Consider the following 26,075-nt stretch of genomic DNA (forward strand, 5'->3'; position numbering starts at 1 on the left):
TATTGCCACAGAACGGACGCTGAAAGTTCATCTCAGCATTTGGAGGCATTAAGAAAACTTGCTGTGACTCTAGAACAACAAAAAGGAGCCCTTGAAGACCTTAAAGAGCAGAAACAGAAAGTAATCCAACACTTGAACTTAGATGATAAAGAACTAGTAAAAGAGCAAATCAGTCACTTTGAACATCGATGGTCTCAGATGCAACACCTAATCGAGAGAAAAATACAGGACTCCATGGTGACCCTTGAGGACATGGGTCAAGTGGAGGCTCGCCTGAGAGAGGCTCGGGATTGGGCGGAGGAGCAGCAGCCTGCCCTGTCTGAAGCCATGAAAATGAGCCCGCCGCCTGAACTGGCTCAGAGTTTCCTGTTTGACCACCTGAGCATCTGCAGTGAACTCGAGGCAAAGCAGCTCCTCCTGGCTCAGGCCATGGCTGACGCTGACAGGGTGCTTCCACGGTTGGGTCTTAGCGAACGGCAGCATCTGCAGCTGCTGATTTCCGACACACAGTCAGAAGTGGAGTCTCTCAGTGTCAAAGTTGTACAGCGAAGAAAACACCTCAGCAAGGCTTTTACAGAGAGGACACAGTTCCTAATGGCTGTCAATCAGTCAATTTCCTGGGTTCAGCAGAATGAGAAGAAGACCCAGGCAGAGGAATATATTGCTTTATTACCTGATGACCTAGCTAAGCAGGTACGAACGTGCAGGAACATTCAAAGCAGCCTGAAAGCCTATCAGAGCGAACTTACCTCCCTGTGGTCTCAGGGGAGAGACCTAATGAGGGAAGCCAGCGAGGAGGAAAGGAATGAGATTCTTACAAAGTTGCAGGAGTTACAAAATATCTTTGACAGAACTCTGCACAGATGTGGCCAGAAACTCCAGGAGCTTGAAAAAGTACTTGTCTCGAGAAAGTATTTTAAGACTGACTTAGAGAAAATTTGCCAATGGTTGAAGCAAGCTGATATTATCACCTTTCCTGAAATAAACTTGATGGTGGGAGATGCTGAACTGCAAGCACAGCTACTCAAGTACCAACAGATAATCGAGCAGGCGTTTGAGTATGAGAATCTTCTCCTAATTGTACAGAGAGCAGGCCAAGAGATACTGCCCACTCTGAATGAAGTAGATCACTGCTATTTGGATGAAAAACTCAACACTCTCCCTCAACAGTACAACAGCATACTAGCTCTAGCCAAAGAGAAGCAGGAGAAAATCCAGCAGGCTATTCTCACCAGGAATGAATATACGTCTTTCATAGACGTCACTCACAGAGCGCTTAAGGAACTTGAGGACCAGTTCAATAATTTGGGGACTCAACCCGTAGGCTTGCAAACAGAGGAGGTTGTCAATTTGCAGAGCGATTACAAAGCAATTCTGGCAGATCTCGGCAACCTGGGTCTGGCTGTAAGTGAGCTGAATCAGAAGAAAGAGGGATTCCGTAGCACAGGGCAACCTTGGCGCCCAGAAGAAATGACCCTGCTTGTGAGCTTGTATAATGGACTGAAGAGGTTGGTTGAACAGAAAGTTGAGCATCTGGATGAAACTTTAGAATCTTTCGAGGACCACAAGGCAATGGCTATGCAGGTTGACTCTGAGTTGAAGGCTACAAAAGAGCAGCTTGTAAAGGTGAATGCAGAAACTCAGTCTGCCGAAGAGAGGCTGAAGAACTACCACGCTCTGGCAGGAAGCCTCCAAAGCGCCAACTCCCACTTATCACGGCTAATGGAGCAGATGGACTCTCTTGCGCCCCGTGTGGACCAAGCAGCTCATGACGCCTCTAAAGAGCAAGTGATTTTGTGGCAGGAAGAGCTACGATCCCTGCAGGCTGCAGTCGGCGAACTGATTGAAGAATGCGAGAACAGGTTTATCCAAAGCATAGACTTTGAGACAGAGATGAAGAGGACTCTGGATTGGCTGCAGCAGATCAGGGATGAGCTCAGCTGTGCTGTAATTGTCGATGTTAGAGTAGAGAAAGTGCAGGAGGAGATCAGAAAACAGCAAATTTTGCAGGAGGAAGTCCAGTCCAGTCTCAGAATAGTGGCTGCTCTCAGTAGCCAAGAGAAACAGGAGTATATTAGTGCCAATGAACTGGTCCCCGCACATGTTGATATGAGCCTTGAAGAAATGGCAAAACTACAAGCAGATGTCCAAAAAGCACTGAGTGCTAAACAGGTGGGACAATTCTACATTCAATATTTATTGATTTTGAAAGCCTTAATCTTAACCTCAAACCTTTAATTCTCCATTCTGTAAGCTGCTGCCAGTGTTCGGCTGCATCATGATCTGGTACATTACTTTTCCATGACATCACTGTTTAGTAGATTTTTTTCATTCATATTTAAGGATGAAGCGATCACCTAGGAATGAAATTTTAATGTTCTGTCCTCAAGGGCCCAGGTGTTCTGCTTGTTTTAGATGTTTGACACACTTGAATCAAATCCAGGGTTTACTACAAGGATTTTGCACAATTTGATGAGACACTAAGCAGCTAGCCTTTCAGATTTGTCTTTGGTCAAACTCAGCTGATTCAGATGGCTGAATTCACTAATGTTATTTTTGGGACATTGCTGTGATATTTAAGTTACTGTTGCATCGTGTCTCTAGAAGTAGCAAGTATCTGCTGTACACATGGCCTGTGAGAGCTGTGGCACTGATGATGCTGAATTAAACAATCTGTGGCAGCCTAAGTTAGCTGGTCATGAGGTTATATATGGTACAGAGTCAATTAGTCAACCTAATGAGGGAAGTCAGCAAGAGGAAAGGAATGAGATTCTTACAAAGTTGCTGGAGTTGTAAGGTAATGCTAGAGCGTAATGTGACTACAATATTAGGCATTCCTACACCACTGAAATGAAAAGGCAGATACACAATAGTGTGACTAGCTTTTACTAATAAAAATAAGGTCAACACTAATCTGTTTGTCTTTTTCTCTTTGGTTTTATTTGAAGATTACTTTGGAGGAAGCCTTGGTACTGTGTCAGAAGTACCACTTCAGGATGCAGTCAGCCTGTGAATGGCTGGAGGACGCCGTCTCTTTCCTTCAACAAGCTAGCTTGGGAGTGGACGTTGAGAACTACGAGGAGTGTCTACGGCAGCAGGCGGACATCATGTCAACAGAACAGGAGTTTCTCATCCATCTGGAGGAGCTGCAGACCCTCCTTCCTCAGCTGGAAAACCTGGTGAACCCCACAGCTAAAGAGCAGCTAAGAGTGAGCATGGAGTCAGCAAAGCAGAGAGGGGTAGAGGTTCGGGATCAGCTCCAGTGTCACCAAGATGTCCTGCACAGGTAGGATTTATAAGGCAATGATAATTTGTTTTCATCCAAAAAGACATTTTTTTTATTGTTTTTTTATATACTTTCAAAGACATAAAAAAGCAACAAAACAGAGAACAATTCAGTCAGGAGAGCAAACTGGCACATCATGGGGAAAAAGATGCACAAGTTCTTGAACATCCAAAATGCTGTTAAAATGTCTGCAAGATAAGTTGGAGGACCAATGAGGGAGAGAAAGAAAAGGTGTGGCACAAACGTAGGTGTTGGCCACCATGTTTAAACATTGTCAAACCAGTAATGTGAGTGTACAGCTGACATCTTTTCCAATATTTTTCACATTTTGAAGAGGCAATTTCCTGTACAATTTCCTGTCATTCTGATGCTTTTTTTTCAATCATTTTCTGGTTATTGCCTTTTTACTTTCTGCCATTAAAATATGTAGCAGATATCTGTCTGGTTTCTTTAGTTGTAATGGCAGGTTTCTCAGATAGATTTCCTTGAAGTCAATATCCAAATTTATCTTCGCTATCTTCATAATTGTGTTCACCACATCTGACCACTATATACGGACACCAGCGTAGTACCAAAAGATAAGAAATGGTCTGCTACAGAAGATCCACACATTCTCCAGCAATGACCAGGGGTCCTTTTATTTTATTCACTGTAGTTCCTAGTACGTTCTAATTAGATAATATTTTTTTCTTTCCTCAGCTGTGTGGCCCAGTGGAAGTCATTCCAGGAAGCAAGACAGACTGTCATTGAGCTAATGAATGAGTCCGAAAAGAAGCTGACAGAGTTTTCTACAGCAAAGGCTGCCACAAACCAAGAGGCTGAAGACAAGCTATGTAGTCATAGGGTAAGTATTATGGTGCATTGCAAATGCATTCATATCATTTCACGGTAACACCTCAAACATCAATGTGTTTCATTGGGATTACAAACAGCAGATCAACATAAAGCTGCTCCTAATTGTGAATTGGAATACAAATCTGAAAAGTGTGGCGTGCATTTGTATTCAGCCCCCCACCCCCGTGTGAACACCTTGTTGAGCCAACTTTTGCTACAGTTACATCTCCAACACTAATTTAATAATAATTAGTTATTCCTTGAAGGAAAATGATTGGCTTTGGCCTTTATGAGGGTTAACCGATAAAGGGGACTTAATACAAATATCACACTTTTATAAAAAATGAATTGTGTTGGTCTATTACTTAAAATTCTGATAAAATACAATGAAGCTTGTCATTTTAACCTGAAAAAATGGTGAAAAAGTTAAAGGGGTAAAAATACTATTACAAGGCTCTGGATGTTTTATTAGTCCCCTCTTCATTTTTTAGTCCTTTGTATCACTTGTGAACGGGTTCCAAGAGAAGCTTAGTGGTTTAGAGGAACAAGCTGCTCAGCTGGAGCTGGTGGGCAGTGACGCCAGCAAGGCCACCATCAGTCGCTCCATGACCACCGTGTGGCAGCGTTGGACACGGCTGCGCAGCGTGGCAAGGGGACAGGAACGAGTACTTGAGGACACAGCACAGGAGTGGAGGACGTTCAGAGAAAAGGTAAATAAACAGCTTAAATGCAAAAATTATTCTTTAAAATTAGATTCAAAACAAACATTTGGGATAAAAAAACTTTCATAAAACATGAATTTTTTTGTAGATGATGAAAGTTAGAGCTGTCTGTGATGAGCTCCAAAGCCGTTTCCCTGATAGCGCTGTGGAGAAGGCTTCCAAAGCCACTCTGCAGTCCCTGTTGGATCAGCATGACCTGCTGAGCCAGGACCTGGAGCGAGAACTCTCGTCCCTCATGCTGTTGCGCCAGTATGCCCTCAGTCTGCTGCATGATGTGGAGGTCCCTTCACCAACAGCAGATCAAGATGAGCTGCCTAGCTTAAGGGAGATCAGAGTTGTCCAAGACCAAATGGAAAGGTAATAAGACTGACCCAAGATAATGTTACTCTGAATATGTGGGATTTTTTTGTCTTACAAATACATTAAGTACATGCAAATAAGTAAAATATGCTGTTGATTATATATGTTGCCATTCAGAATTTGAGAACAAAATATATTCTCTTGCCTACAGCCTTTTATCCCAGTCCAGGACCAAGCGAGCTCAGGCAGCTCAGGAGCTAAGGGAGAGAGAAGAAGTGGAGAAGGAGCTTGGTGTGGTGAAAGCCTGGATCCAGGAGACCAGAGAGCTTCTTCTCAACCCTACACCAGATATTGATTCTCTGTTGCAGGAACTTGAGGTAGGTCTGCTAACCGAAGCGAGAAATAATTTTTTTGCAGAGATGCCCTATCGCTGTTGTCTGGTTGATTTCCAATCCCCCTTTTCTGCTAATATCGATTATAGACAAATCCGTTATTATTAGGACCTATATAAAAAAAAAAAAGAGAAATGCAATTTAAATGTTTTTCTCAATTCTTCCTGCTCTGAGCGGTCATTAATTATTTATACTATGAGTAGTAGTGAAAATCATTATGCTTGTATGAGAGCAGAGTTACAATTTTAAGAACTTAATACACAGTTGTTACAAAGTTGACATTTTAAACTTTCTTTAGCATCTTATAGTATCAGTTAGCTCAGTTAACATTAGTAACAATAAACTGTAAATCTGTCCCCCTTGTGTATTCCTCAACGAATGTATCATCTTGTCTTAACCCTGAATTTTCAAAGTTCCATGAGAGACAGAGGCTAAAAGGCCAAAAAGATAAAACAAAGCAACTTTGCTGTAATACGTTCAGCCATCCTGTTATCTGTTAAAAGTCTCGCTCTCTTTAGTTTTCAGGGAGCCTATAGAAACTATATAGTGTTCATGTACTACAGAATACAGTTTCTATTTGTATTGCTTCTCTCTGCCTGCTCTGACTTTGTTTTTCAACACTTCACTAAAGGTGTATAGTTACATTTGAGTATTCTTCCTTCAGTAACAGCGTCCACACCGAAGAGTGTAATTCTTACCTCAACCCAAAAGGGCTTAAAGATTGAATTTCTGAGTTTCCAATCGTTCTGTTCACTGTCAGGGGTGATAAAGCTGAAAAACATTTCTTTCTGGTCTCTAGCCTATTTCTTTGTTACATTTTTTTCAGTATGTTTGTATCACTTCCTTTTAAGATCAACTGTTGCATACATCATATGCTGTGATCTACTGTGTTCCCTAAAACCAAACCATTGAAAGAATCTTCTAACATCTCTTTGTATATGCTGAGTTTTCCTTTCTCTTTTAAACGGTTCTTTTTCTTGTTGCGTTTAGATTGTACATGGGGAAGTAATTAATTATCGCCAGAATGTGGATAAGTTAGCTGAACAACAGCAAAGCAAGTATCTGGACCTTTACACCATACTCCCTTCTGAAATCTCCATGCAACTAGCTGAGGTCTCTCTTGCACTGGGGGCTATTGAAGATCAGGTATATCAGACTCAAATTATTTTAAAAAACTCAGTTCATGAAACTGTTGGGGTTTTCTGGCCTTATTTATATGTCTTTTTGTGTGATGTTCCAGGTTCTATGCAAAGAGAGAGAATATCAGAGAACTAGAGAAATAAAGGAGGACTTCAGCTCCAGAATCCATGCCATGTCAGAGAAACTGAAGACAATCTCAAATAAGTTCAAAGAGAAATCTCCTGATGTTGACCATGCCAAAGAAGAGGTCAAGGTAGGTTTTGCTCTGCTGATTAGTCCAGTTAACATACAACACTCTGAAATATGATTTGCCTTGCTATTAACAGCAAAAAATATACACTTGTCCTCAGAGTCTCTTTGAAGATTTGGACTCCTGTGGTCGCACCTTATCGGAGCTGGATACTTCTGTACAAGAGTTTGGCCGCAGAAACCCCCTACTGGCCAAACAGCTCAGTGATGCAATAAACAAATTATCAGAGATGCATCACCATACAACTCGACTAGCAGATTGTAGAAACAACTGGCTAAAAAAGGTTTGCTTTTTTTTTTACCGTTTTCTTAACTTCATGAAGCCCCTGTTTTCCAACTGCATTACAAGGTATTCATAAGTCCTGAGCTTTTCCACGTTTTGTTACTTTAGCACTACAAACTTTAATGCATTCTGTTGAGGTTTAATGGTATAGAGCATCTTAAAGTTAGAAGTCACCTCCTTAGTAAACAGAGTCCACCTGTTTGTAATTTAATTTTACCACAGCTAAATCCAGTTGTTCTGCTAGTAGTTTGTTGTAGAATATTATAACAAACAGCATCATGAAGACCAAGAAACACACCAAACAGGTCAGGGATCAAGTTGTGGAGACATTCAAAGCAGGGCTAGGTTATAAAACAAAATCCAAATGCTATGTGTGACAGAATAACAGGTCTGTCTTGTAAATGAGAACTTCTGTCTATATGACATGACCTGTATAAAGAAAGGTTTAATAATAATAAAAATCAGAACACAACACATCATCCTGAAACCACTATCCAGGTTGAACCATGGTGGTGGTAGCAGCATTCATCTTCCCTGCTTTAGCAGGACGACAGCCCTAAACATACAGCCATAGCTACAATGTAATGATCTACCTCAAAACATATACATGTGTTCTATTGGTGCAGTCAGAATCCGCACATAAATCAAATTGGCAAGATTTGAAAGATTTCTGTTTATAGATGTTCTATAGTCAGTCTGACTGAGCCTTAATTTTTACAAAAAATAGGAACTGTTGAAACTATGAAATGTTTATGTTTAGATGTGCAAAGCACATAGATACACACCCTAAAAGACTTGCAGCTGTTGGCACAGCAAGAGGTAGTTTTAAATGTGAGCTCCTTGATTGAAGTTTTATTCTACTGTTAGTTTTAAATAGGTTTCTTTATATCATTAGTCTTACAAGTTAACTTCTAAAAAACCAACCAGGAACACAGCCTGGGAATTAGCCTTTAACTAGAGGGTCTATAGACAGGACAACTGTCTCTTTGGAATGTAATATTTTTTTATGTTTTATCTCTGATACAATAAATGTAAAATAAATAAAGTAGCTCTACAAATGCACAGCACACTTTTTATTTGGATTTGTGAAAAATTTCAAAAACTGTGAATCCTTTTCCTTCCACTTTATAAATATAGACTACTTTATATAGCTCTATCACCTAAAAACCCAGTAAAATAGGTTGAAGTTTTTAGTGGTAACACTGTAACGTGAAAAGGTTCAATGGGCAACAGTACTTTTGAAAGTAACTATACTAACATGCGTTACGGCACATACGTTTACAAAAATATATCTGTCATGGGCTTCTCAGGCTGTTTGCTATTTAGATGAGTATAATGAGATGCTGGACTTCATTGTGAGGTGGTCAGAGAAGGCTAAAAGCCTGGTGAGGGCCAACATCATCTGGAACTCCTCTGTTCACCTACAGGAGCAAATACGGTTGTATCAGGTGAGCGGAGCAATTATGTCGTTTCATGGACTAAGTAATTTTTTGAGTTGCTGGAAACTTCGACACAGTCCCATATAAAGTAATATAAAGCAGGAAAGATTGACTAATTTTGTTGTCCCTGTGCTCAGGCTGTCTTCCGTGAGTCCCGAGAGCTTCACAGTGACCTGGAGTCTATGGCAGAGAAAGTAGACCTTCTGTCTGAGGTGCTACAGGTTGAGTCCATGAGCCAGGAGGTTTGTGAACTCAGTAGACACACTGATGAGCTCCAACAAAGTATCAAGACTCAATTGCAGAGCCTCCAAGATGCACACAAGGTACAATAAAACGTATTTAGGGATTTTAGTTTGGTAGTAGAAATGATTCCAGTATTGAGACCATTATATATACTAACTTGTGTCTTTTTAGAGCATGGAAGCACTGGAGTTTGAAGTCAAAGCCCTACATGTTGCTCTGGAGCAGGTCCAAGCCACACTGACATCACCAGAGTTAGCACGACAGAGCCTCAAAGAACAACTTACTCAGAGACAGGTAACTATTCAGTAGCTTAATACTTCACTATGTTGCTGATATTATAAAACACCCTAAATATATAGTTTGTGCTTTCTTTTTGAACAGATAAGAACAGTATAACATTTATTTGGCTTTGCAGCGCCTACTGGCTGACATGGAGAGCTTCAAGCAGCAGGTGCAGGCAGTGCAGCTATGTCAGAGTGCCCTCCAGGTCCCGGAGGAAGTGATGCCCAACCTTGCTATCTGTCGCACAGCTCTCCGTCTGCAGCAAGAAGCTAGTCAGCTGCAACATGTGGCGATACAGCAATGCAACATACTACAGGTGCAGTTTAGTCCACATAAACAAGAAAATCTAACTGTTGATGTATTCTTGTATATTTAGAAAGCATTTTACCTTTTTATAGAACTTTTATTAGAAACTGTTGTTAAAAATGATTACAGCTAGGTATGTTATTTATCCAGGAAGCAGTAGTTCAGTATGAGCAATATGAACACGAGGTGAAAGATCTGCAGGGACTGATAGAGGAAGCTCATCGGGTCATTCAGGACCGACCAATCCCCACCAGTAACATTCAGGAGCTGCAAGCCCAGATTCTGCACCATGAGGTGAAACATCTTCATGTTATCTATAAGTGAAGGGAAATGCCCCTGAAATGCCATTGGTTTAGTATAAATTGTGATTTACTTGCACATTTTTGTTATTTTTATCATTTCTTTGTATAGGAACTTGCTCAGCGGATCAAGGGCTACCAGGAGCAAATTGCTTCACTGAATTCAAAATGCAAAATGCTGGCAGTGAAGGCCAAGCATGCCACCATGCTGCTGACTGTGAGTGATGTAGAAGGACTTCCTGAGGGGCTGGAGGAAATGGATGAAGAACAATCCAGGAAATCTTCAGGACAATCTATCATTGTAAGAAAGTATTTTCCACCATAATGGTTCCCAAACTGGGGCTTACGCATCTCCTGAGGGGGCAACCACAAATCACAAGGGGTGTGGGAAGTTTAAAATTCAACTGATGCATTTTACAGTAAAATACCGAAGCGCTAATTGACTTCTCCTGAACATGATTTGAGAGGAAATGTTTCATATACAGAGTTGATTCTTCCTGATTCTTCCTTTACTGATTCTTTCACATGGTTATCTATTGATCGGCGTATTGAGCCCTTCTGTTGTTTTAATTCTGTAAACTAAACATCTTAATAATTTTCAAATAACTACACGTCTTCTGTTGTTTCTTGCATGGTCTGTCAGATGACAGCTGGTCGTTGTCACACTCTGTTATCACCTGTTACTGAAGAGTCTGGGGAGGAGGGCACCAACAGTGAGGTGTCCTCCTCTCCTTTGTGTTGCTCTCCTTCTCCTGTCGCTCACACTGAAGGCCCTATCACCAAGGTATCTGTCTTCTTCTGCTCTTAATTATTTAAAGGTCTCCTAATACCAAAAAACTGAAATATCTTTATACTCAACTCTCCCCTCTTTGAAATGTGTTCAGTATAGCTATTAAAACCCACTTTCACATAATAAATGCAATTAATTAATAAAAAAGGCTTAACTAAATCAAAGGAAGAACTCATCCACTGACATTATTTAAACCTTGCAGGTTTATCATGAGTTGTATTATGTCTAAATCGAACTGCTGAAGATGCTGTTTTAATGTTTTTTATTTATAGATTGGACGTGGAACCCTCACAAGAGCTCCAGTTCAGGAATTATATGATCCAACATTTGAGTCTGTGGCAAACCTAGATGACCTACAGCGCTCATGGGAGACTTTAAAGAACGTGGTATGTGAAAAGTACAAATTAGCCTGATATGAAAATATTTAATCATCTAAATACCTTCATTAAGACTCAGCACATTCATTTTAAAAGGACAGCTAGACATGGGCTAGTATGAGATTTTATAATATCATAACCTTGAATTAAAATACCTTGATATCATGGTGTTTGCACAAAAGTTACAAAAATGTATAACATAAAAGAAACTGAAAAACAATAATAAGTTTTACTCTTCTGAAAATAATATAGCAAGTAGATTTTCACAGTTATAATATTGTTAAAACATACTTTTTATTTTTATACATTAAATAAACACTTTCTAAAATCTGCCCTTTGTAGAGTAACACAATACAACAAGCTGGTATGCGGTGGCTGATAAGTTGGGCTGTCTGCTGTTGTAGAACCTGCAGTCAACTCTTCATCAGACATACAGCTTGTGGCTTCACTGCTGTTGCTTTCAAACAGCGTTATCCTAGTTAGAGTAATGAATGGTGCTCCGTTAGTTTCCACACCATGGCTATCCATGATTTTTGTGACCAAAACTATTTCCAAATAGCTGAATTTGTCTTTCTTGTGAGCGTGGGAAAAGTGTAGCAGCCCTCTTTCAGGCAGCTGACTGGCAGTGTGCAGCAACAGCTGTGTGACGGGTAGTCCAACTTTACTCTTTGGTCCATGCAGCATATGAAAGCCCTGACCCCTCCAACACTTTGTCTGGCATTTTATCTAATTTATATAAAAGGTTTTTAAATTGCTGCACTTTTGAAATGGAATATTTAATATATACATTGTAACCAATAACTTGCCCATGTCTACACACTGGTGGTATATTCAAGCCACTAGACTTAATCAGATTAAAATTTATCACAGTGAAACTGTGTTCCAATGCAAGTTAAGCAAAATGTAGTTAATCGTAAGGAAAGCTGTTTAAAAGTCGTATTTATTTAACAGTTTTTATTATGACTGACTTTATTGACCATTCTGTGTGTTGTTACTCATTGACCCACAGATAAGTGAGAAGCAGAGATCCTTGTATGAAGCTTTGGAAAAACAGCAGCATTACCAAGGTTCGCTCCAGTCGATCTCCTCTAAAATGGAAACATTGGAGTCCAAGCTCATTGAACCTTTGGAGGCAGACAAAAGCCCAGATAGCCACATGAAGGCACATGAGGTCAGTACTGTATGCACACTTTTTCCATCATGAGTATGTTTGTGGAGAGCATGGTTTTACAAAACAAGGCAGCAGTGGAAGATGTGTTTTTAGCTACTAACATCACAGTAGAGGCCCTGTTGGTTTAATAATCGTCTTCTCTTATTACAAATGCCTGAGTTTTCTTGTCCTTAAGCACTTTCTCACTTAAGATTTGAAATTGTTTGTTCTGAAACACACCCACAAAATTACATTGCAACTGATGTTTATGAAGAGAAATCAAATGTTGTAATGTTGAGGTTTTGAGTTATTTTTTGTGGTTAAGATTGGACTCCCCACCAAAGTCAGATCCTCCATGTTTCCTTCTTGTTTACCTGCTTGTTAATTCCATGGTGTTGGAATATTAAATATTCACATTAGCTCTGAGTCTTTTTCCTTCTTGTCTGTTGGCTTTTAACTAGCGGTTTACTGGGAAAAAAACTAATCATCACTATTTTCAAAGGAATTTAAAATAAATATCCAATTAAAACAAAAAAATGTGTGTGTGAATTTGAAGGAACTGTTCTTCTGAATGTGCTGATCTGACAAATTAGCAGAAATATTGGAAAAACAACATAATATGCCATCATAAGCTGATTAGCTACCTTAGCTGGAATGCTGGCTTTAGCAGGTATGCTCACATAGCTAGCCTTACCTGCTATTCAATAAATAAACTGAATTTATATAGCACTTTTCTAGTCTTACTGACCACTCTAAGCAGTTAACACCATAGCCACATTCACCCAATTGCACACACAAATACTATAATATCCATAGTGGTAGACAACTTGTTATGATTGTCCATGCCAGCTCACACAGCAGCATGGACACCAAAATATTTGGTATATATATATTTATATATATATATTTGAATGGTTGAAATGGCACAAAGAATGCAGACGTTGGTAAAGATAAAATAATTTACAGTTAAAATGTTAGCAGCATATTTGTCAAGTTAGTGGTGTGGACAATTAGGGCATTCAAAATTCATATGTGTTTAGATTTTTAACACAGATTTCTGATCAGTATCACACATATGCTACATGTTTCTGGAAACTTTGAATGATTAAATAATAGTAAAGGAAAAAGAAAAGGGAAATTGTTTCCATCTAAGACATCCGATACTTAATTCTGGGTGTGAAATATGCTGTACTAGTGTACATATGTGTTCCCAATTGCAGACAAGTCGTCTTGATCACAAATCAAGAATAAGACAAACGATATTGTATCTGAAGCCAATTTTGCTCCCCAGACCTGATACTGACCTCAGAACAAAGCAGCATATCCATGACGTAAAACTAAATCAGATGAATGGTTTTCGAGAAAAAACACTTTAAAAATACTTGTCCCACATTTTTATTGTTATGTGCAGGATCTCATCCAGGAGATTCAGAGTGTCCAGGGAGATATTGATAGACTGCAGGCAGGCTTCACAGAGGACATTGCTGCTGATGCTGTGGACTCGGATTTGGCTGACCACCTTGCCATGCAGTCTTCACTCACTGTGTTGGCTGAGAGGATGGCCACCATCCGTATGAAAGCTTCAGGAAAGCAACAACTACTGGAGGTGCATTTGCCAACACTGCAGAAGTGCATGACGGCTATACTAGTTAGACGTCATGTATTCATTTACTACCATTTTGTTTGTTACTCACCCATTTAATAGATTTTAATCACCTTTTCTAATAAGTTCAATTTGATCTGGCTTGTTGCAGGAGCATGCCACTGACAGTCTGGAGGTTCAGCATCAGGAACAAGCTTTAGAGACCTATCACACGGAGGCAGATGAACTTGATCAGTGGCTGTCAAGAATGCACGGTGCTGCAATGTGCATCATTAACACTAGACCTGCAGAGGAGACGGATGAAAAGCATCAGTTCACAGAATGCCAGGTAAGCACTTCAGAGTGCTCTGAGTAATACATATGAATAACACTTAAATCAACTGAAAGTGTTTATAAATATTAAGTTAACTGAGTATAACGAACTGAGTAAATTGTACAACGTCTCACAAAAGTAGTCGTAGAAAAAGTATTTATCCATGTAGAAGAAGGTGCTCGAATGAAACCAAAATCCAACCTTTGTGATGGAGAACTAGCGGTATATTACTTAAAAACCCAGTCCTCGCCAACAAACAAGGTGGGGACAGCATCATGCTGTGGGAAGGTTTTTCTTCAGCTGGAACAGGGAAGCTGTTGACGGATGGATGGAGCTAAATACAGAGGAAGCCTGGAATAAAGTTTTAGAGGCTGCAAAAGAGATGAGATTTGGGTGGCTTAAATTTCAGTAGAGAATACTTTAAAACATGCAGATGTCATTGCAGCAAAAGGTGGCTCCACAAACTCCAAACTCAAGAAGGTTTAATACAAATCATGGAGCATATTTAGTTAGAGTTTTAAAAACTGTGTCCTCTTCATGCCATGTCACAATGGCTTTGTGTTGGTTTAGAACATAAAATACGTATAAATAATTAAAAGAATGTGGTTCAACATGACTTCATGAGAATAATTTCAAGCAGTAAAAATACATTTACTCCTTGTAGTTGTTGTGCAATTATGATTATTTGATTATGAATATTTAATGAAAATTATAATTTAACAGTTAGTATTATTAATTTATAATTCCTAACCAAAATAGTCTAAAATGTTTAGATATTCCAAATATGCTATGAAATTGTGATTGTTGGGCTATTATTAGGTACTAACACCTAATAATTCTAATTAATAAATTGAATAATTAATTAATAATTATTAACCAAAGTCACCAAATGTTACTGTATTATCAGACAATTGACCAAAAAGGGATGATACGAGCACGGATCCTCGGGGATCAAATCACTCTTCGATACCAGGAATAACACTTTAGCTTGAAAGCATAATGTCAGTCAGTACCAGATATTTATGGATGAATGGGAAAATATTTAGAGTTTTGGATCCAAGGAGAATATGAGAAGCAGCAATGAGCTTTAATAGATATAAGCGTGTGCAGGTCTTTCCCCAGTGGCGTCCAGCTAGCAAGCAACCAACCAACAGCCAAGATAACCTAGCAGACCAGATAGCATAAAGTGTGGATAGGCGTTGGCTTGGATCACTAGCTGTTTGCCTCATGGTTCGGACAATGAAAAAAACCGCACACGGGAAACAAGTGTTAGAAGGAGAAGAAGGAAAAACAGAAGCAGCTCTTCAAAGCTTTGTTAAGCTTCTTCTAAGGCAACAAGAATGTAATGCCATAAGGTTAATGTCTCCAGATTCACTCGTGTCCGTGCGTTCGAGGAGGAAAAAGAAAACTTCCACAGTACTCCGATGTAAAAAGAAAATAAAAGCAAAAGTTTTATTCCACAGTTTCACAACATCTTCTTACAAGAGCATACAAAGGCATCCTGGCCTAAGCTGCAGCGCCTACTTCTGCAATACCTTCTAACCTCCCCCGCGCTGCCCCTCCTTCCCCTACAATCACAAAGTCCTGAGCTCAAAACTAGAAACCAGCCATTTCTCAAAACCTGTTCACAACACCCCAAGATATAAACATGAACGTAATAAAATAATTCTACTTGAATTTTAACCCTAAATTTATTATTAAATTACTATTTAAACAAAACAAGGTTTAACAGCAAAATAAATGCTATATATATAAACTTAACTTGGCTCCCACAAAGAAGTTAACTTCCCAGCATGTATAACAATCCACTCATGAGGAGATGCTCCAATGTGCCTGGCACAGCAACAAGAGTGACGTCAGTACATCCTCCTCATGTATCCTTGATCTGTGGATTCTGCGGGCAACAAAATCCCGGAACTGCAATGATTGCTGGGAGGTGTAGTTTGATCAGCCCTTCTTTCCGGAAGATGATGGCCCAACAAAGTAAATGGCAAGGCACTGAAGCACTGACAGAAGCAGCTCAGATTAATAGCTAATTTTTAACATTCATCTTTCCTTTCAATAATATTTTGCATACTACATCTTGCTTCTCAGAGAGGACAGGGGCTTCACATAGAGTAAACAACAGTGTTAGTGAAGTTAGAGCATTCAGATCTCAGGATCTGCTAAATGACTGCAGCAGGAGCCTTAAGAAGATTATGCTCAGGTCTCTGTGGGACAGAGGCGTGGTAAAAGCAAAGGGAGGAGACATTACAATTAATACAGCCTACTATTTGTGCTAGTAACAAAGCTGCTTGAATATCCAATTGGGGTAGTATTAAAGAGCACAGCGAGGAACAGACAGGAGGGTGAGACAGAGGGAGAACCTGCTGTTACTCAACACTTCAAAGAAGAGCAAATACTATTGGAAAACCTATGTCTGCTCAAAGATTGGAACATAACTTATTGATGGGCATTGGTGAACGCTGGGGACTTAAAATGGTGTTTACCGCAAGAGAATTGTCATTAGATTTGTCTGAGAGGCTATGCGCTGCAGAGCATGGAGTGTGAAGGATTAGTGTTAATATGTTGCACAGGACACAAGGGTTGGAAGGTGGGCCAAGGATGAGAGCTTTCTCTTGCCTGTGGCCGGGGAAAGCTGCCAGGCCTAGAGGGTCTGTTTTGTAGAGTGAGAAGACCAAAAAGGAGACACCATGTATGAGCTGGCCTCTCTGCTCCTGCTCCTGCAGAACATGCTGCTGGAGATTGAAGAAAAAGTGCTGGCCCTCACAGAGCTGTCAGTGCGCAGCGAGAACCTGCTGCGGGAGGGCCGAACAGAGACCAGAGCAGAGGCTGAGCAGTTGGCTGCAAGGTTACGCACGTTAAAGGGTGGTTTACTAGAGCTACAGAGAATGCTACAAGACAAACAGCTTAACATCCAGGTGAGCAGACTGTCTCTTTGAAGGTCTGTATGCACTAATGCACACAGTGTGACACTCATTCATTGCTGCTATGTTTGAATAAAACACGCCAAGTGACATCACAGGGTCTTTTCCAAAATCTCTAGTCTCTAGTCCACAATGTTTTTTAGATTTGCATTGTGCTGTTTATAAAAGCTGTCTCTTTAAAGGCCACATATAAAGAAGATACAAATCTTTACCATAATAGTTTTAGGAGTTTTTGTGGCTTTTTGTTTTTGCATCTTATTTATTTTTTTTATTAAAAGGGGTTGCTTATTTTACAATCCTATAAACGGCTGCTTCTGCAGGGTTCTCTGCAAGAGCCAGAAGATAGTGAATCAGACTCCAGTCTCTCTTCGAGTCCCAGTGTGCAGGACTGGCTGGCCCAGGCACGGACCACACGGACACAACATCATGAAGACAGTCTGCAGAGACAGAAGGTAACATTGGTTTACCACTCCTGCATAGCAGGAAAAAAGCAAAACTGTTGTGAAAGCAAACATTTTGTTTTTTTTAGCAGGATGGGGGCTTTCTGTGTCTTGCTCAAAACTGTTTGATAGCTTTGCAAATCCAGATTCCCCACCCTGTGCTGTGGAGCTCTGAAACTCCCCTAAAGTTTTCATAGGCCTCTTGGCTGCTTCTCTAAATCATGCCTGGCTTATTAATTTAGGTGGATGGGCATTTATTTATAGGTTTTTAGTTTTGCCATATTCTTTCTAGTTTTGGATCATTGATTGAGCAGGACTCTGAGACTTTCAAAACGGAATACTGTTTTATATCCTAACCCTGCTTTATAGTTCTCCACAACTGCTGTGTCTTTCTGTCTTCATCCTCCTGTTTGTTCACCAATGTTCTCTAACACACCTCAGCAGCCTTTACAAAACAGCATTATTTATAATAGTCTTAAATTACACACAGGTGGACTTTATTTACTAAATATTCAAGGTAAGGGGCTGATTATATATTCATGGCACACCTTTTTGATTTTTTTTTTTTGCAAAAATATTGAAAAACCTTGAAACCTTTTTCTTTTAATCCACCATTAGACCCTACTTTGTGTTGGTATATCTTTGATTATAATGTTGCAAAATGTGAAATAATTCAAGAGGTACAAATACTATTGCAAGGCACTGTAGCTAAACAGAATTATGGCAAAATATATATTTGTTTTAGAATAAATGCTAAATAATGTCTTGACTGAAGCGGCATTATTTTCATTAGGACTGGTATTTGTGTGTTTTCTTGAAGGAGCTGGAGGAGCAGCTTGCAGAGCAGAAAAAGTTGCTTCAGTCAGTTGCTAGCAGAGGGGAGGAAATTCTCATCCAGCAGGCATCACCCAGTAGTGCCAGGTATCTTAGAGATACAACTCCAATCAAAGTGTGTTTTAATAAACCGACCACTAATCACAGATGTGTTTGTTCCCTGCAGCACAACAGAACCATTCTCACCTGCAGCTTTGTCTGAGAGCAGGCAAGACCAGATGAGGCAGAGATGGGAAAGCCTCAGACTTGAGCTCAAAACAAAATTGCAGCTTTTACAAAAAACCCTGGATCAGGACCAAAAGCAGCCGGTACCTCATGTTTTTATTTTTTTATTTTTTACTGACTGCACATGGACGTCACAGAAAACTTCATAATGTGTTTTGGATGTTTTCTGTCTGTTTTTTCTTATGTAGGTGTTTTCTAGAGCTACTCGTGTAACATCAGGAGGGCCACTGTTTAAAGGAGACATCGAACCTGATAACCCCTCTCTGAAAACTCTTTATGACAGCTTCAGACAGACAGTTGAAGACATGACCACTCAGGTTATCACCCCTCTGATACTACTTTGTACATTCCAATGTATGTTGGTGGTAAATATTGATTAAATAATGTTCTTCCACTCTTTGTACATAGTCTGGTGGGGGAGGTGAAACACAGGTGGTTCAGATGGAGCAACAGCTCTTCACGGCTGTGTCAACCACGTCCTCCTGGCTGGATGGTGTTGAGAATAACGTCTTCTCTGGATCAGTGCTCATGGCTGAAAATGCAGAGACCCAGTTACAGAATCAAGAGGTACAAAATCAAATGCTTTTGCACTGGTTATTGTAGATGAGTTACCAGTTTCCATCTTTACAAGGTCATTTTGTCTTGTAATGCCTCATACTTCACATCCACCCTAAAACTAATTCATATTTCTATAGCATTGAAAAGGTATATTAAATTATTTTAAAGTATAAATCAATCACTGTCATGAATGTCATTCCTGGTCTTGGTTCTAGAGGGACCTCGCTTTGGTTTCGAACCAAATTATTAACAGGGCAAACAGCACATAATTCCCTATTCAAAGTTCAAAGGTTTTCCGAGTTCCTAAATTAGAAAAGTAAGATCCTTGACTTTACAAAATATTTTGACTTGTAATGACAGAGACAGCTTTTGATCACAACAGCATAGCAAGGTCTTAAAAACGTTTATGTCTTAAAGGTTTTGACACATCATCTGTGGATAAGAGGTTAAATTTGACCAGGTCTAAAACCATGGCGAAGGTTATTTGAAAAGTGAAGTTAAATGTGCCTAAGGGGTCAGATCTGAAGTGTTTGTTTTCACTACATTTTTCAGTTGAGCCCTGTTACCTCAAAGCTGAATGTTAACCGGAATAAATTGCTTTTCTTCTTCGCAGATCCTGGAAAATGATGTGAGACACGTGACAGAAGAGGTAAAGCTCAGCCAGGCTCTACTAGTTGGTTCTTCAGGGTTGAAACATGAAGACCGAGCGCTGCTGGAAGACAATCTGGACTGCCTCAAAGAGAGATTAGGAACTCTTGGTAGTGCTCTGGGTCAACGGCTTGATTACATGAGGACCAGAACACATGAGCTCACTGCCTACCAGGTTTACCTTTTATTTTGTTTCTTTTTTGATACCATTTTTCATGTTTTGTTATACTGATTGTTGGACTGTTATTGCACAAAGTACCATCAGATTATTTGTCATCATTTGTCCAAAACAGACTGAGCTGCAGCTTCTCCAAACTGCTTTAATTGAGACCAAATGCCAGATCCTTCAAGCCCTCGCTGGAGCAATGGATCAACCAGCTTCAAGACAAATGGAGGTAATGAAAGTAAGATCTTAAACAGACATGCTCTCAATCTGAGAGAGAAACATACTCCACGTGTTTTCAGTCATTCATAAATGTCATTCACTTCCTTCAGGTCATTGCCAGTGCAGAAGATACCTTAAAAGACTTGGAGCAGAGAATCATAGAGTTCAAAACCAGAGGAGCAGGACTGCAGACAGATCAGATTTCAGCAAACAAATTGTTTAAACTCCAGGTAATTGACGATGCAGATGAAATTTTATCATTTTAGTTGAAGCTGCTTCATATCAGTTTTACCTCTCCTTGTTCCAGTGCACTAGAAGGTTCTTAAAGACTTAATTAGTTTTCTTTTTGGCAAATAAAATCAACTAAACCACATTGTTTTCTGCATCTAGGATTCATATGAGGAGCTACTGATGACAGTGGGTTCGAGACGCAGTGGACTGAACCAAAACATTGCTCTGAAGGAGCAGTATGAGCGTGCTCTGCAGGACTTGACTGACCTTGTTGACACAGCTAAAGACAAAATGGCGGCTGATCAGAGAATTGTTGCGAGCTCTGTGCAGGAGGTTCAAAATCATCTTGACAAGCATAAGGTAGTTTCATTGTACTTTCAGTGCTTCCTTGAGCCTTGTTCCATTTTGTCATATTATTACCACAGACTTTGATGTGTTTTGTTGGGATTTTTACACGATAGACCAACACAAAGTAGTGCTTAAATTTAGACAACAATTCAAAGCAATATTTACCTGAATTGGAGTGAAATACCTTATGTACAAAGAGGTCATATTTTACTCGATATAACCTGCATGTTGGTTATTTGTGCACAAAGTAGATGGATTAAGAGAAAAAAGCAGTTTTTGGTGCCTTAATATTTTTGTTCCAGGGTTCTGAGATGTTTGCCTGAAGGCAGTAAATCATGTATCAGTTTCCCTCGCCTTATTTGCTACTTTGTGTCAGGCCGTCATATAAAATTGGACCTAAATATACTACTGGTCAAAAACTTTAAAAACACTTTTTCATTTAATGGTTTTCTTTATGTTCATGACTATTTACATTGTATGTAGATTCTCACTGAAGGCATCAAAACAGTGAATGAACACAAATGGAATTATGTAGCACACAAAAAAATTGTTAAATAACTTTAAATATATTTTTATTTTAGATTTCTTAAAGTAGCTGCCCTTTGCTGTGATGACTGAAATATTAACCTCTGGTCGTTTCTCAATGAACCTCTGGGAAGTTCTTTCAAGACTCTTTGGAAAACCATTTCAGGTGACCACCTCATGAAGCTCATGGAGAGAATGCCACGATATCAAAGCAGTAATCAGAGCAAAGAGTGGCTATTTTTAAGAATCTAAAATATAAAAATGTTAAGAGTTATTTCTACATAATTCCATGTGTGTTCATTCACAGTTTGTTGCCTTTGGTGAGAATCTACAATGTAAATAGTCATAAAAATAAAGAGACCCATTAAGTGAGAAAGTGTATCTAAAACTTTTGACCGGCAGTGTATATTGAAGTTTATGTTGTAACATGATAAAATGTGAAAATGTTCCAGGGATGTGAGTACTATTGCACGGCATTGTAATTGGGTAGAAGAGCAGGCTTTGTGAATGTTTAGAATTGACATCTTGAGACACTCAGCCTGTTGCCAGTGATGCATTAAAAAAACAGGTTGTTCTAATGTTTGACATCTTTTCTAGGAGTTTTTCCAGGGTCTAGAATCCCACATGATCCTAACAGAAACATACTTTAGAAAGATCAGTTGCCTGATGCTTCCCAAAGAAAACCAGACCTTGGAGGAAACGCTTGCTGAGGCTCGGAGTGTCTTGAAAGAAGCACACAGTAAAGGAGTTGAACTGGAAAGTATCCTGGAGGTGAGAAAATCATTAAGTTTCTATACAAACTTTAAACAAAAAAACGTTACCTTACAATACTCCAATTGTTTATATTGTGCTAGTCAGATTTTATTTATTTATTACCCTCATGTTTTAACTGTTATCTTTTTCTTGTCTCCTGCTTGTTTTTAGACTTGGTGCCATTTAGTGCAGGACTACCAGAATCTAAACCGGCAACTAGAAGCAGTTGAAGGAAGTATTCCCTCTGTTGGCCTTGTGGAAGAAACTGAAGACAGATTAATGGACAGAATCTCGTTGTATCAGGTGTGATATGTTATAAGTTCAGTTTTAGGGCACGGCATGCTCATATTTAATAGTTTAATCAAATCTGATTGCTTTGATGTAATTCATTCAGATGTTGTTAGAATTTGACCATCACAACCCTGTTCATCTGTACAGTTAATTAGTAGAAATTACTTGTGCAGACCTGTGAAACCTAAGGTTTGGTCAAGACTTAAGCACATTGCTCAAAGGCTTGCAAAGCTAAAGTCACAAGAAACTTGAGTCATTGTACCAAATAAGTTTTATAAAATGATAAATTTTGGTTTTGGGGTTCCTCTTTATAGGGTCTAAAGGGGAGACTGACAGAGCACCAGCACAAGCTCCACCAGGTGCTGGATGATGGGAGACAGCTGTCACAGTCAGTTTCCTGTCCCGCACTGGAGAATCAGCTGGCACTGTTAGGGGAACACTGGCTTAGCAACACAGCCAAGGTCAACAAGGAACTGCAACGCCTAGAGGCAATCTTAAAACACTGGACCAGGTCAGAAACGTGAACTGCTTTGAACCAACCAATAAAACTCATAAATATATTTATTAATGCATGGTATCGGGTTTTTTTTCATTCTCAATTTTGTTTCTGTAGGTATCAAAAGGAGTGTATGGAGATTAGCGAGTGGCTTCAATCTGCTCTGGAGCGTCTGGAGTTTTGGAGTTCGCAGGCCATGTTAGTCCCACAGGAGCTGGAAACCGTCAGGGACCATCTAGCTGCTTTTCTTGTGAGGCCACAGATGCAAAGTTTTTTTTCACTTTTTCATAAAATGTGCAAATATATATTTATGTTAGGGATTTCCTGTTGTCCACGATACCAATCTGAGACATTTAAAAAAAGAGTTTTGCCAAGGCAGAGTTCCAGTGAGATTTCCATCCGTTCGTCCATCCATCCATAATGCGATTATTGACATAGAAATCAGACACAACACAGTAATATTCTGAAATTGTTTCATAGCGGTTAAGGTTTAAAAGCCACTCCAAACTGTGAGAAAATGTGTAGGTAATATGGATTTTCAATGAATGAAACCTGGCTGTCAGAAAGAAAGAAAGAAAGAAAGCAGAGCTCCGTTTGGGACAACAGTCAGCTATCTAAAGACATTATGACAGTTTTATAGCAGTTAAGATCTATTACTAAAGTAAAATCCCTTCTAACTCAGAGGAATTTGAAATATTCTACAGATCTTTAATAGATGAAGACAGGGTTGTCACAACTCCTTGAAGGGGCAGGGATTTCTTTAGTTAAGATGAAAAGAAATATGATTAATTAGAATTTGACATGGCACGGTTTTTCCCTGCGCCTGCGCTGGTAGGGTGGGGAGTGAGTGTAGTATTATTTGTGTGGTTGCTCGGATCATGTGTTGGGAGTGGTGCCTTGAGATATCGATTTCATAGGATAAAACTGCCCTGGCACATGTAGGTAGCTAGCAACTCTATATGCCCGAAATGCCAAGACAGGACCTGTGGAAACAAAGAAAAAAACTAACAGATTTAAAATCAGTGAATGACCAATAATTCCTGACAGATGTGAACGCATTAATCTGTATATCAGAAGATAAAAATTAAAAAAACATTAAAACTTTACCAAATAAAGTCTCTTGGCTATGAGGAGATCGTTTCTCTCTCTGTTCATGTCTCTGAGACTCTAAAATCCGAAGTCCTTGTTCCTTTTAAAGAAATATTTCCAGCTAGGTTGTAGGATTTTGAATATATATATTTTGAATGCAAACTCTGTAAAAAAAAATCTTCAATATTTAGCATAGGTGACTGGGATTAAATGTTTGCCATAAAAAACATAGAACTCTTGTTATGTAATTTAAATTTGACCAGCAGAGGAAATGACTGAAATAAAAAGTTGGGGATATTCAATCGGTGAGAATTGTTTGCCATCCTCCCACCACAAAACTCCACCCTTCCTCCCCATCAGGGCTGTTTTCAGGGTAGATTTCTACCAGCCTTTTTATAAAATTCATATGAAGCAGTTTGCTTTAGTACTTCGCTAACGTTAGTTTTACTTTTAGTTTTGGTTTGATAATTTGTCTTGTAACATATTTCAGTCTGGTTTCAGTTGATCATGTGGAGACAAACTTCTAGAAAATGTATGCTTTGCTAATTCAAAAACCCAGTTCTTTGCTTTAATATAAAATGTAATGACTGGTGTTTCAGCTTCTGTTCATAGGTGAGGAAGGGGGCAGAGCAGATCATATGAGAAAGGCAGACGGGAATCCACATGAGCCAATATATTCCCTCGATTTCACTGTGAATATGAATGTAAAGACTGTAAATAAACTTAGAGTCTGGAGGAAAAAACAAATTTGTTTAACAAATTAATGTATGAGCCTCTATCATAGTTTAGGCAGCCATTCACATGAAAAGAGACTGTGATTGGCTGTGAAAAATGCAGCTGCATAGCTTGCTGGGGGAGTAGGTATCAGGATTTATCTTTTGTCCGGGACTCTGCTGCCAATCATTTAAAACTGATCAGATTGGGGCATCCCTAGTTTATTCACTGGAAAACATTCAACTTACTTCTTGTTCTAGGAGTTTTCAAAAGAGGTGGAAGGAAAGTCAAGCCTTAAGAGCTCAGTAGTCTCAGAGGGAAACCAGCTGCTGCGACTAAAGAAAGTGGACACAGTGGCGCTGCGTTCTGATTTGGCTCGCATTGACAGTCAGTGGGCTGAGCTTCTCACACGCATCCCAGTGGTTCAGGAGAAACTGCATCAGGTAACATCACATGCAACCACACTGAACAGGCTTAGCTCCTTCAGGGCAAAGAGAATTACCTCTTAGTACTGCTTCACTCAGAAACACACGTTTTATGTTATGGTTGTCCCAAAATCTGCAACACATGCTTTTTCCTTCTTCATTTTAGGACATGTACCATTTTCTCTCTCAACATTTGCTCTGTTTTTAGATCCAGATGGAGAAGTTGGCCTCCCGTCATGCCATTTCTGAGCTATGTAACTGGATATCACTGATGGAGAGTGTGATTGAGGAGGATGAAGAAAACCTCAAGAGTGCTGTTGGATCAAATGTGATTCAAGACTACTTGCAAAAATATAAGGTAGTACGTTTTTATATCTGCATTAATTAAGATTTTTAAATTGAATAATTTGAACTTTTAAAAAATTTACTAGTGACAGATATGTCAGTCTGAACATTATAAGGATTTGGTATTCCAGCACCGATTTTAGACAATTTTAATTTTGTTTTAAGGGCTATAATAGATTACCTAAAAAAAGCATAAATCAAATATATTTACTGTAACCCTTTGAAGTTAATGTACATTAGAGTTCTAATATTTCAGAAATTTGGCCAAAAATCTCTCATGCTGGAAAATCTTTTGATTTCCCTATTTCCTGTGTTTTAGGGATTCCGAGTAGATTTAAGCTGTAAGCAGCTGACTGTGGACTTTGTCAACCAGTCAGTTCTACAGATCGGTGGTCAGGATGTTGAGAGCAAGCGCAGCGACAAAACCGACTTTGCTGAGCGTCTGGGAGCCATGAACCGACGCTGGCAGATCCTACAAGGCTGCATCAATGAGAAGGTGAGATCATAATTACTGAGATTATTACGGCATATCTCAGCCATGTTGTTCAACAGCATACCACAGAGTCTAAATATTTTACTTTATATAATAAAATTAAGATCCAGTTCCTTGAGAACCTTTTAAAGATGTGGCTGGAGTATGAGAGCAGCGTTCAGATCCTCAAGTCCTGGATGACATTTCAAGAAGAACGGTTAAAGAGGAAACACCGAATAGAAGATTTGACCTCTGTGCAGAATGCTCTCAAAGACTGCCAGGTAGGTCTAACTTATTACTCCAGCTCACATCATTACAATCTCGCAGTTATGTTTATTTATCAGGGGAAACCTTTTTGGAT

The 26,075-nt window shown here is 39.4% G+C and overlaps 1 protein-coding gene across 2 annotated transcripts in view; it reads left to right on the forward strand.

Moving 5' to 3' along the window:
* The window catches only part of syne1b (spectrin repeat containing, nuclear envelope 1b), a 138,930-nt gene that overhangs the window by 82,250 nt on the left and 30,605 nt on the right, over positions 1-26,075 (forward strand). For both annotated transcript variants that reach the window (XM_047345974.1, XM_047345975.1), the window contains 38 exons: positions 12-2,172; positions 2,949-3,286; positions 3,986-4,130; positions 4,612-4,830; positions 4,931-5,199; positions 5,354-5,519; positions 6,525-6,680; positions 6,775-6,927; positions 7,025-7,207; positions 8,517-8,654; positions 8,783-8,968; positions 9,060-9,182; positions 9,304-9,486; positions 9,627-9,770; positions 9,888-10,076; positions 10,419-10,559; positions 10,838-10,951; positions 11,952-12,113; positions 13,504-13,698; positions 13,847-14,023; positions 16,738-16,929; positions 17,256-17,387; positions 18,196-18,296; positions 18,376-18,517; positions 18,623-18,751; positions 18,843-19,001; positions 19,606-19,815; positions 19,934-20,035; positions 20,136-20,255; positions 20,416-20,616; positions 21,727-21,900; positions 22,054-22,185; positions 22,488-22,684; positions 22,787-22,919; positions 24,733-24,915; positions 25,106-25,255; positions 25,562-25,738; positions 25,840-25,995. In XM_047345974.1, the coding sequence (XP_047201930.1) occupies positions 12-2,172; positions 2,949-3,286; positions 3,986-4,130; positions 4,612-4,830; positions 4,931-5,199; positions 5,354-5,519; positions 6,525-6,680; positions 6,775-6,927; positions 7,025-7,207; positions 8,517-8,654; positions 8,783-8,968; positions 9,060-9,182; positions 9,304-9,486; positions 9,627-9,770; positions 9,888-10,076; positions 10,419-10,559; positions 10,838-10,951; positions 11,952-12,113; positions 13,504-13,698; positions 13,847-14,023; positions 16,738-16,929; positions 17,256-17,387; positions 18,196-18,296; positions 18,376-18,517; positions 18,623-18,751; positions 18,843-19,001; positions 19,606-19,815; positions 19,934-20,035; positions 20,136-20,255; positions 20,416-20,616; positions 21,727-21,900; positions 22,054-22,185; positions 22,488-22,684; positions 22,787-22,919; positions 24,733-24,915; positions 25,106-25,255; positions 25,562-25,738; positions 25,840-25,995 (8,332 nt within the window). The remainder of the gene's footprint in view (positions 1-11; positions 2,173-2,948; positions 3,287-3,985; positions 4,131-4,611; positions 4,831-4,930; positions 5,200-5,353; positions 5,520-6,524; positions 6,681-6,774; positions 6,928-7,024; positions 7,208-8,516; positions 8,655-8,782; positions 8,969-9,059; positions 9,183-9,303; positions 9,487-9,626; positions 9,771-9,887; positions 10,077-10,418; positions 10,560-10,837; positions 10,952-11,951; positions 12,114-13,503; positions 13,699-13,846; positions 14,024-16,737; positions 16,930-17,255; positions 17,388-18,195; positions 18,297-18,375; positions 18,518-18,622; positions 18,752-18,842; positions 19,002-19,605; positions 19,816-19,933; positions 20,036-20,135; positions 20,256-20,415; positions 20,617-21,726; positions 21,901-22,053; positions 22,186-22,487; positions 22,685-22,786; positions 22,920-24,732; positions 24,916-25,105; positions 25,256-25,561; positions 25,739-25,839; positions 25,996-26,075) is intronic.

The sequence above is a fragment of the Girardinichthys multiradiatus genome, chromosome 19 (genome assembly GCF_021462225.1).
Source record: "Girardinichthys multiradiatus isolate DD_20200921_A chromosome 19, DD_fGirMul_XY1, whole genome shotgun sequence".
Classification (NCBI taxonomy): domain Eukaryota; kingdom Metazoa; phylum Chordata; class Actinopteri; order Cyprinodontiformes; family Goodeidae; genus Girardinichthys; species Girardinichthys multiradiatus.